The 12545-nt window shown below is 35.1% G+C and overlaps 1 protein-coding gene across 7 annotated transcripts in view; it reads right to left on the reverse strand.

The window, feature by feature from the left end:
- The window catches only part of Bptf (bromodomain PHD finger transcription factor), a 130384-nt gene that overhangs the window by 41629 nt on the left and 76210 nt on the right, over positions 1-12545 (reverse strand). For all 7 annotated transcript variants that reach the window (XM_027946213.2, XM_027946211.2, XM_027946212.2 and 4 more), the window contains 4 exons: positions 8525-8654; positions 8000-8138; positions 5371-5550; positions 2010-4320 (listed from right to left, as the gene is read on the reverse strand). In XM_027946213.2, coding sequence (XP_027802014.2) covers positions 2010-4320; positions 5371-5550; positions 8000-8138; positions 8525-8654 — 2760 coding nt within the window. The remainder of the gene's footprint in view (positions 1-2009; positions 4321-5370; positions 5551-7999; positions 8139-8524; positions 8655-12545) is intronic.

The following is a 12545-nucleotide window of genomic DNA, read 5'->3' on the forward strand; positions in this document are numbered from 1 at the left end:
CAGCCTTAACATTAAATAAACACAAATCATACATGCACCGTTGGCATTCTTAGCTCCTACTCTAAGCAACAAACATATTTGATTCAAGTGTTAGTATAAAAATGCATTTAACATGCATGGTTTTAAAAGTGACTTTTTAAAAATTGCATTCTAAAATCAAGAATAACTTACATATATACCCATGCCTCCATTAGACAGTAGGGATTATGTTTGTCCCAACTACAGCGAATTAAGATGTTAGCATATATTTGAAGGCAATTATTTATAAAAAATGTACAGGAAGGTATTTCCTTCTACTAAAGAAAAAGATGAGAAAATAACTACACAGATACAAATTGTGTCACAACGCATATTAAAACATAATATAAGGCTCCTGAAACCCAGCCGTGCAGAGAAGGGCCCTGAGCGCCACATGATTAGGATTGGTGACTATTTCTTCTCGATAGTTCAGAGAAAAGTGCTTCCCAGTTGAGCCTACCTTCCACTTCAGAATAGAAAAGAGCAGAAAGGCCAGCCTCCACAACTGCCAGGTCATTTTAATTAAACTATTTGTACACAGTAACTTTTCCAGTGGGAAAGAAGTTACCTGCAGGACAGTCAAGGATACATTTTGGGACCGCTCTCAATGAAGAAAGCAGAAAAGTGCAGAGTAATCCTACAAATCCATGAACTGTAATGAAGAGTTCCTTGATTCCCTGCAGGATTCTGCAAATCCTTCATTGCAGGCCCTGCAGAGAAATTGTACTTTTCAGCTGTCTCTATTGAATGTGTAATGGAGTGATGATATTTTATTTCAAATCAAAAGATGAGTTATAAAAAACTTGGTCATACAAACTAAGACTGCTTGTATTAGTAAGTTAATTCCTTTATAGAGAGCACTTATTTACATTCTTTTTTGGTCTTTTCTGATACTAGCTGACTGTAAAATAAAGGACACAAAAAAGTGTAATTTTAAAGAAATTGGAAACATATAAAAAGACATAGAAATAAAATCTTAAAAGAAATGAAATCTGCTTAGTAACTTGCTGAAATAATAATTTCAGGAATCTATCAAAATCTAATAGCTACTAAGATCAATTCTGATTTCCTCAAGTATATTTCCCACACACTTCTGTTTCCAATGTTTACGTTCCATCCTTCTCAATTATAAGAGTGAAAAGATAAGAAAAAAAAAAAGACACGAAAAAGGACAAATATGTGAAATGTGAGATAACAGGAGATAAAATACTAGAATGGGATTTAGGAAAACCAGGCACTAATTTCTAATGCTGCCCTTCTGGAGTCAGAGACAAATCATCACATATCTATAAAAGAATTTCTAAGATCTCTTCCCAATATAAAAACTACATGACTTTATAACTGCCAATACTATATACTTATGATTTGTCCCCCATACCTGAAGTGCCCAGAAATTTTTAAATTAGAACTATTTCTGGGTTTCAAACTTTCCTAAGGAATAGCAGGATGTACCTTTTCTTATATAAATAGCAGAACTCCAAACATGTTTATCATGCAAATAAACTACATTAGGAAGATTTCCACATTATGATGAACTTTATACAATTTATAGTCATGTTTCCTTATGTCTTAGGTTTCCATGAATCACCTATACAATACAAACATTCCAGAAAGGTGGTGATTATCCAATTCTGTGGTTATCTTGTTCAAGAGTAAACAATATGGCAATAACTTGCAAAGTTAGACACAAAAACAACCAGGTTCAACATGTTCTTTTCGTCATGTGAAAGTTAAAACTAAAAGTCGTGTTAAAGAATTCCCTTACATTTTAATTTTTTAAATATGTTTTTTCCTTAGTAAAGTTATTACCTACGTAAACTGGCTGAGTTGGAAGTTTCCTATGTTTTACTTCCAGTTACTAACTTTGGTCACTAAACAGATGCTTCCCTATCTTATCTCTATTATCTCATTTTGTTAGAAAATGAGATACTTTTATGAGATAATTTTTTTAAACCTTTGTCCCTCCCCCAAATACATTCTAAAGCACATACCTCCATGTGATACCAAAGGTTGGTCTAGGAGAAGGATACGGCCATATGTCCAAGGCAGGTTTGGCATTATAATTAAAATAAGGGACTTCTCGGATTCCTCCTTTTCTTGCCAACTTTTTTAAGTCATCATTAGGCAAAACAAATATGCTCTTCTTGCTGCTCTTGGTAATAAACTTTCTATAGGATGGTAGAGCTGTACCTGAGCGAGTCTTCTTCGGTCTTGAAAATTTCATCAGTTTCACCTTGTCTCTTGTGGAGTACTCTTTGCTCACAGTCATGGATGTTACCAGTGTGCCTCCTGCAGTAGTCAGTGAGTCTGTCACTGTCGTGGTGACCACAGTTTTGCTCTGCTCCTTTACAGAGATGATGTCCACACTGCTGCCAGTGGAGGGGGTGGATAGCTTTGTTACTGTCGTGGTGGTTGTGACAGTGGACTTGGCACAATTTTCTGTGGAAGAGACTACAGTTTGCTTATCACCTTTTGCTACCTTGATTACTGTTTTTGACTCTGTGGCCACTGTGGATGTCATCGTGGTAACTTCTGTGATGACTGTTTTTCTTTTAGATTCTCCATTAACATTTTCATCTTTGTTGGAGGGCAGACCATTTTCATCAATAAAATCACTACTGAGGTTAGATTCCTCTTCAGATGTGATAGGTGATGGAGTAACCTTCTTAACTTCTGAGGCTTCAATTTCCATATCTTCTACCTGATTAAATGAACTGCTTCCAGGACAAGATGGTAGAGGTGAGGGGGGCTCTGTACTGTCAGACTCTTTGGTTGATGATGGTAGCACCTCAAGGCTATCTTGGTAATTACCTGCACCAGCTGAAGAACTCAGTACACGTGACTTTGTATCTGAATTATTTTTTTCATTAAAATCTTCCATAATAACATCACCATTAATGAATGGCTTTACACCTGACTGTTTAACAGTTAATGACTTAATATCATTTTCAGGAACTATTTTATTTATATTATTAACCTTTGGTTCAACATTACCACTTATGATTTTACTTTCGGAGATTTCTTTCAAACATTCACCTTTCAAACATACCTTAGGTTTATTATCTTTTCCATTTATTTGAAATGTGCTTGCTTTCTGGCTTTTCTTTTCAGACTCTCGATTTTCACTATTCCTTTTGTCAGTGATATTTTTTAGATTTATTTGATCAATACATTTATTAACTGGCCTCTCCTCTAACGTGTGCTGTTGACTTGTTTTTTTACCATTTGTTTCAGTTACCTTACCCTGCAGCCTGTCATCACAGTTTCCAATGGACTTATCAGAAACAAACTCACATTTCAATGGCTCCAAGCTTTCATTACCTTGTTCTGGAGTTATGAACTGTTCAGAAACACCTTCATTGCTATTTTGAACAATCATATCTTCTTCACTGCTATCTTGAACAGACATAGTATCAGAACTATTTTCCAAAGTGCTATTATATTCAGAGTCACATCCTAGTTTTCCATCAAAGTCCGATGCTTTTGACAGAGATGGGGCATCTCGGTCACTAGTACTCTTAGGTACTGATGGAAGTAGAGCACTCTTGGAAGATGAAACGATGGTGTCATTATTCCCCTGTATGAGTGGTTTTTTGTTCTTATAGATCAAAGTATCAATATCATCTGTACTGGCTGGTTTAGAGTCATCAATGAAAACATCACTTCCTTTTGTTTGAATCTTACCAAGTTCCTGGACTTTACTGGCAGGTTCAGAGACATTCTCATCTATGTCATTTTCAATAGAATTTTGTTTGTGATAGTTCCTCCTGGGACTCTGATTGGAGACATCATCTAACGCCTGATCTTTTGGATGACGTTTGTCTCTGTTAAGACTAGGATCACTGATTCCAAGAACCGAGGAATCACTTTGTGAGCACCCCTGAGTCCAGTCCTCTGCTGTATCATGACCTACACCGGGGCTCTGTTCTTGTCTAAGCAAGTCACTATGACACCCTTCTTTTGCTTTTGTTATTACTGGTGACTCAGAAAGACTTTTCAAAGAACTTTGAGAAGACTTTCCTGGGCCCTTCATTCCGCCCTCCAACTTCATTTTTTCATGGCGTTGTTTTTCTTCCAGTGTAAACTGTTTAATTCTCCTTTCAAGAAGTCCATCTAGTTTGGATGATTTTATTTTCTTTTTGTAACTAGTCCTTAGATGGAAACCCTCACTGACATTGACCACATCTACTTGAGAACTTTCCTGACAATTTATTTGGGACTCTGTTTTCACATCATCATCTATTTCCATTGGTTCTTCCTTGAAGGATTTATCAATGTCAGAATATAAAAGTTCTTTAACATCTGTGAAATAAAGACATTTAATAAGTGTAATTTCTACTCTAAAACGAGGAATTTATGAGACTGTTATTTTTTAAAGGACCTGTTTTTCTTCTTTTCACATCGGGGCTTTTAAAAAGTAAATATTTCAAAGCTCTTGATACATGATTAAAATACGAACAGGGCTAAACTTTATAAAAGGTTAAAAAAAACACATAAAATATATATTTCTAAATTCACAAATTTACAATTATCCAAATATTCTGATTCTTAGTATCTAAAAGATGGAATGCTGCAATGGAAAATTACTTAGTATGTGATATGCTATTGTACAAACTAGTGGAAGATTTTGTACTTTATAGTTATGTATCTTTAGATGCATGCACTGTCTAGCTCATATAGTTTTTTAAAAAATACTTTTAACAAAAGACTAGTTTTTCAAAAGGTAAACATGAGTTACCATAGGATTCAATAATTCCACTCCTAGGTATTTCTACAAAAATACTTGTATATGAATTTCATTAGCAGCATTATTCATAATAGCTAAAAAGTGGAAACAGCCCAAAGTCCATCAGGCAATGACTGGATAAACAAAATGTGGCCAATCAATCCAATGTAATATTTATTTGGAAATAAAGTACTAAAATATACTACAATATGGATGAACCTTGAAAATATTTTAAGTTAAAGCAGCCAGTCATAAAGGAAAGCATATTATCTGATTCCACTTAAGTGAAATGTCCCAAACAGTCAAATCCACAGAGACAGAAATAGATTGGTGAGCTGGGGACATCTGAGAAAGGACTGGGAAGTGACTGCTGGTGACTATGAGACTTCCTTTCCAGACTTCCTTTCCAGGTGATGAAAATGTTCTAAAATTGATATGGTAATGGTTGAACTACTCTGGAAACATACTAAAACCACTGTATTTACACTTCAATATGGGGAACTGTAAAATGTATAAATTATGTTTCAATAAAGCTGTTACCCTATCACACAGATACACTGTGGTGTGTATCTGATGCCCTGCACTCTCACCACACCGAGGCTGCCCTCTACTTGGCCTCTCTTTACCTTGATCCTTCTTTTCAGTACTCTTTGAGATCTCCATTTCACTTTGGTCTGATCCTTTTGCAGCATCTCCATCTTTTACTTCAGCTTTCTCAGAATCCGGGTCTGCTTTAATTTTTTTTGGACTTCGTGGACTTTTCCTTTTATCTGATTCATCCATATTTTCATCCATACTATTTTTGGCTAAAAAGAACCACATTTATGTCAATTACAATTATTTCCAATATTAGAAATTTACTTTAATGTATACAGTTTAATAGAAATAACCAAGTATTTTCCAGTAAGCTATATTTCACTAAAACAAAAAAGCTGAAGGTACATTATAATTTTTTACATTAAGTTGCTCAAAAAATTTTTTAACAAGCCAGTAGTAGCCCCTTCTACAAGTTGTAAGAACCTTGGTGTTTAAAGTAGACAACTATAAATGTTTGGATTTTTTTCTTGCATTGAAGATCTTCATGGGCTGGTGATGCAGTTTAGTGAGAGAGTCCCTGCCTGGCATGTGTGAGGCCCTGAGTTCCATATCCAACATCATATTAAAAAAAAAAAAAAAAAGTCTACTTAACATAAATAGTATCTCAAATCTAATCTTTACTAAGATTAAAAAATGTTGTGCAATATAAATGCCCATTTTCAAAGTGACGCCAGAGGTCAGAGAATAACAGCCAACCAAACACATCTAACACTCTGGTCTTGAGGGGCCAAGTCAAAAGTTTCCCAAAGTGCATTTCTCTGTTTTTCAACATAAATGTGCCTCCATCACCCAATCAGACATGGTTAGCTATTACTATAGCAACAGGTAGTTCTGCCATCATTAATTGGTGGTTACTATTGCCTCCACTATGATTTCTATTTCGTAGTTAAGCCCAGAGCCAGGGGCAGTATGCACTGCTGCTTTATTCCCTGCTACCACCTGGGAAGAAAGGCTCAAAAAGACCCAACTTGCTGAGCTAGGGGTGTAGCATGCACAAGGCTCTGGGTTCAACCCCTATATGGCACAAAAAAAAAAAAAAATCAACTTGGTACCAGACTAAATAAAGTCTGGCATCTGAATATGAGAAATCTTATACTAAGTAGATATAAAGTAAATCTGCAAAAGCATAAATAATCTGTACATTGATCATCTGTATTTTACTATATATGTATCAAACCAGTTCAGACACAATTAAAGAGCTCTCTAGATTTTGAGTCCTAAGTAGATAACTAGAACAACAAAAATGGTAATAAAAGAGCCTTGCAATAATCTGCTGGAACTTATTATAATGGATATAATTTGATAATAATAGAACTGAGTATTGACTGTTGCTATTTATCAAACAGAATTTCATTGAGCAATTTCCAAGATACTACTAGACCTGACAAAATAAATTCCAATGATACTTATAAAGTATGTATTTTTCCTATTCAAAGATAAACCAATATTAACTTTTCTATATTAACAATAGCACAAATCTACCAGTCCAGGTTTCATCACAGCCATTCACAAAGAAGCCAAATTGATTAATTAGGTAAGTACACACTATTGTGCACTACATTTAGGTTTCAAAGGGAAGAACCCATCATAACGTAAATCAGCAGATTATAACACGTAGTTAGCACAGTGGTTCTTGAAAATCACTTAGGTAACAAAGGGAAGAGACTGCATGGCAGACAGTAAACAGGGCTACAGAAGCCAAGAGCCACAGGATCTGGTCAGGGATTTACTACTTTCTGCCTATGTGAACACTGGTGTGTCATTTAGTCTTTGAAAAGGAAAGTCTATCTCTAGTCTGTGATTCTAAATGCTAAAGTTTGTTAGCCAATAGTAAATCAAAAACAAAGCTCATTTATATGACTGTGATAGGAGACTTGATCACTTCCTTTCTAGGTTTGCTATGTACAATAATGCTGAGGTTACCAGATATGTGACTCAGTGGCTGTGGTTTCAAAAAAATTTAAAAAATAAATAATTGGGCTGGGGATGTGGCTCAAGCGGTAGCGCGCTCGCCTGGCATACGTGCGGCCCGGGGTTCGATCCTCAGCACCACATACAAACAAAGATGTTGTGTCCGCCGAAAACTAGAAAATAAATATTAAAAAAATTCTCTCTCTCTCTCTCTTTAAAAAAATAAAATAAAATAAAATAAACAAAGCTGAAATATACAGGGCTTCCTGACTTTAAAAAATAAATAAATAATTGTTTGTATAGCCTTTCATCTTTTTTTTTTTAAATTTGTTTTAGTTGTAGCTAGCCACAATACCTTTATTTTATTTAATTTTATGTGGTGCTGAGGATCGAACTCAGTGCCTCGCACGTGTTAGGCAAACATTTACCACTGAGCTATAATCCCAGCCCCTTTGTATAGTATTTCTTTAACTGCAATTCTAGATACCAAAATCCTGTGAATATAGATAATTTTTTTAAATTTAAGAGTTTATAATTAGTAAGCAACAACAGTAATTTTGCATATACTATCAAAAGTTTCAGAAAAATGCTTTTATCCAAAATATGGCCAATATACTATCAGTTTATAAGAAAATAATACAAATCAAATGTGGTTATTCAGAAAAAAATATAATTTTTATTAGTAAAAAAACTAAGTATTTAAAATTTTCATATTAAACATAAATATTAAAAGACTCAGTTACTTACTTCCTTCTAACGACTTCCTATAATTCACATTAGTATTGCCAGGCAATTTAGGAACAAACCTATAAACATGAGTTTTACTAATCCAGCTCCAGCCACCATATCCTGTTACTCTATACTCCTCTCCTTTTTGTTTCCAAACCTGGTATAAATGAAAACAAGTTAATCAAACAACATAACATGTGTGGCATTACACATTATCAAACAAGAGTAAGATTCAGGCAAACAGAATTTATCAATCAATTTAATTTTCACTGGGAATCAGAGATTTTTATAAAAGAACTTACAATTATTTTTAAAATGCAAATTTTGAACAAAGTTTTAGTTTTTATTTTTTAATAGCAGTTTCAACAAATTGGTCTCAAACACTTTTTAGTAAGAGGAATCTATGCTTATAAAATTATCAGAAAGATGTACTTCATCGCAACTGTATTAATTAAAAGGTTTTGTGAGAAGTGAAAATTATAAGTTATTTGAAGTTGTAAAATAAAGGTCTCAAAAATGGTGGCTAACACTTTTTAAAATTACCTGATGTTTAACTGGAAATGTATATTTTACCCATGTAGCTTGCTGCATTGTTTCTTCCTCTTCTTGTTTTTTCTCTTTTTTTTTTACTTTCTCCTTTTCTTCTCTTTCAATTGATGTCATTCTATGTAACCTAAAAACACATAGATACAAAAGCAGAAATACACTTAACTTTGAAAAAAATAAAAAAGGTAAAAAACACTATACTGAAAATTAGGCACAAAACCAAAGAGTGGTTAGTTGTAATCCCACAAACCCAATGCCAACTGACAAAAATAAATAGATGTAGAATTTTGTAACAGGAAAAGTCAGAATAGAAAATGGCAAAAATGGCTATCTTTTTCATATACCTTCCTGAAAGACTTCTGTTTTATTCTTGAAAGATTTCATGCATATATCATTATGTATCCCTTTATATAGTCCATCATGCACACTTAGGTTTCTCTTAAGATCTTATAAATCTTTTACCTTTTACATAGTTTATTGTGCATTTACACACAGGATACTGCTAGAACACACACAACTAGTTTATAATCAGTGAATAATTATACTAGAAGATCTTTCAGAGTAAAAGATCTTTTTAAAAGAACTAAAAAATTATGCTGCTGCAAGGAGAAACTATATCTTACTGAATTAGTTCACTATGAAAGTATATTTTCAGTGTTTTTTTCCTTCCCACAAAGTCCAACAAATCCAAAAGCTTTTGTTTTTAATCAACTAGCACTGGAGATTTTAAAGTCTTCACAGGATCCACTAACAGAGAGTTCTGGTTTACTATATCCACAGAAAAAGGGGCCCATGGGGCGCCCCCTTTTGGATGACAGGAGGAATCAGGAAAGAAGGTCCACAATGAATTCAATCAATCATGAGGCAAACGGCACAGCCACCCCCTTGTATCAGGCAAGAAAACAGGCACCTATGCACCTACCAGTAACGTGCAGGCCTGTGTGGGATTCTACATTTAGGTAATTAGTCTAGATTTTCATGAGTGGGAATACTGTTTGTAAACAGACTTGAACCAAAATCTACAAAGACAGGAGCTTTTGCCTCTAAGAGCTCCAGTGGCAGAACTGCTTTTTGTCCCAATCAAACCACAGAGGAAGCAAATTTCTCATGCATACCTACGTGGGAAAGAACAGAGGCCTTTTGTCAACTTGGTGTAGTGGTGCAAGAAAGAGAGGAAAACTGAATTCATTTTATCTTCATTTTACATCAAACATTCCCTATTTCTCTTCCTTTTTCTCCCTGCCCTCCTTCCTTCTCCTTTTTTTAAGAAGTCTTTGTGTTCCTCTGATCACAGGACCTCAGTACATAGTTCCCCCAGGTTGAGAGTTCATGACTATTGACTGCACACAACTACAATAGAGAACATTCTCCATAAGGCCCCTCCAGGTTCTCCTAACTAATGGCTGGAGGGGAAAGGTGGTAGTTTCTCAGTATCAACTAACTCACCTACTCAAATACCATCTATTCACCAACACTCTCAGAACCAGGAGTGAAACAAGCTCCAGAGGCATAGCATGGTGGATGCCCTGAGTGCCAATGCCAGAACCCAATAGTAGTTTCCAGAGTTTTTGTTACCTTGGCTTCTTCCACCTCTGAAAGGCCAGGTCCACCATAATAACTGAGCCATCTTCTGAGAGAGGCCTGGAATAGAGCACTGTGTGGAAAATGCTAGCACCATGACACTTTGGGGCTCTTGGTTTCTATCCTCAAATTCAAATGATTTACACTTTACTGAGGCAAGCTGTTAAGTGTGATAGCTAAAATAGCTAATAACAAACAGCTTTATTTTATTATAGTTATTACAGCTAATCTGTGATGTTGAGTGTCCCTGAGAAAATTCTATTCTTTTTTTCAGTTAAAAAAAAAAAAAAATCACTGCTATCAAGATGATCCTTAAGGGAAGAGGCAGAAACACAGGGGAGCTTGGCAGGACTTCAGTCCTGTTTGTTAGGAAGAAATCTTTGTCACTACTGGTAGACTGGAGGCCACAGAAAGGACGTTCTATCAGACTGGTAACATGCAGGCTTCAGCAGCCACTCCATTCTGGTGGGCGCACTGGATGGCAGACTGTCCGTCCTCATCCACACAGTCATCCGAGAGCTGGAATGGACTGAGTCCAAGGAATGGACTGAGCATCAACTTCACTCCTGGTATCCATGCAGTGCCCAGGATTCTGTTCTGTTATTATACTAAAACTACTGCATACAACATTTTTTATAGCATATCTTTCATGGTAAACTTGGGGAATATCCCTCTAGGTTCATTACTGATGGGATGGCTGAAACCAAAAGTTCTTGCACTTAACATGCTGAGACAATGCCAAACTGTTCCTCAGAACCGTGCACTCCAGCCTCCCTTTCATTACAAGGACAACCTGTTGTCCCATACATCCATACGAGCTGAGTTAGTATCAACCTTCCAAATTGTTAGCCCAACTGAGTAGTAAAATATGCTATCCCATGGTTCTTTAATTATGAGAGAAGTAATCATTTTTATGTCTACTGGCCTTTCATATTTATTTTTCTGCACAATGCCTGTTCAATTCCTTTGTCTTGTCTGTACTGGACTATTAGTCCTTTTCATTTATAAAAGGTCTTTTGTCAATTAAGGACATTTTCCATTTGTGGTGCAAATATTTTTCCTCAGTTTTTCATCTGTCTTTTGAATATGATTATAATATTTTTCCACACAGAATTTTAAATACATGTATCCACTTTTCTCCTGTATGCCATCTGGGGTTTTTATCTGTTTAAAAAGAAAGTATCACAACAAAAATATAAATTAATTCATGCTTTTGTATTGCAATTTTCTTTGTTTTAGGGTTTTGATTTTTTTCTTTTTTTCCTTTTTCTTTTTCTTTTTTTTTTTTTTTAATCTTCATCAATCTGAACGTTTTTGCTAAGGCAGGATCTAAGTGACATTTTCCCGAAACATGCCCTCTTTGATTTCTACCACTTGCTAAATTCCCACATGCATTTAAATCTGTTTCTGAATTTCCTAATCTATTCCACTCTCCTCCTTTAGCAGGATTATTTTGATTAGTTTCAAAATATGCTCTAACACCTATTCTTAATATCCATTTCCCTAAGGCTATTCTTACACATTAATTTTTCTAGATGAACTATTAATATCATTTTGGTCAAGCCTCCCACAGTCTCAGGAGGGCAAATCCTCTTCACAAGGCAAAGTATTCTTTAAGACTTTAGTCAAGTTTTAAGAATTGTTTTATGCAAGTCCTGAGTATTTAATCCTAGGAGTTTGGCAGCTTTATTGGTTATTGCTGGCATCTTTTCACTCAAGATTTTTTAAATATATAAAATGCAACAAAGCTAAAAAAATGAACTTTACCAATAAGCAATGTATCAAAAGCTTGTGTTTCCTAACCCTTGGCAATTACTACTTCATCTTTTGTGTTAAATATTCCCTTGTTTATCTCCTCTCGGTTTTACTACCTATGTGTATATCCCAAATAGTGAAAAAGCAAGCATAAAACTAGCTGCATGAGCAAGAGAAATATTGTCACTACAAAGATTTTCCAATAAAATATGACCTTCTTCCTGTGTCACACAGTCTGTCTGTAGCTTTAACAAAAGTTTATAAGAGCCTTTTTGGTGAGTTAGTGGGCAAGGTCATGAGCATGTCCAGGAAGACAGGGCCCACCACAATCACGGTACCTGGCCAACTACAGTGTAAAACAGGTCCATTGTCACCCCTTTGCCCACTTTGATGGAAGTCAGCGAGGAACAAAATTAAACGTGTTTATCTAATTTGCTATTTTAACTCAGAAGTAAGGCCCCTGGTGTTTTTTACATGGTTATTGTTTGTTTACATGAAAGCTTTTTATTTAGTATGCCACAAATCTTATTTAATTTTCATATTGTTTCTGATAGAATTTCAGCCATGGGGGGATTTCCTAAGTACATAATTAGATTATAATAACTGAGTCTATATCTTGGCAATGTTTACATATATCTCTTGGCAACTTGCACTGGCTATGTTTTTAGTTAAAGTCAAAATA

The sequence above is a fragment of the Marmota flaviventris genome, chromosome 17, assembly GCF_047511675.1.
Source record: "Marmota flaviventris isolate mMarFla1 chromosome 17, mMarFla1.hap1, whole genome shotgun sequence".
Taxonomy (NCBI): Eukaryota; Metazoa; Chordata; class Mammalia; order Rodentia; family Sciuridae; genus Marmota; species Marmota flaviventris.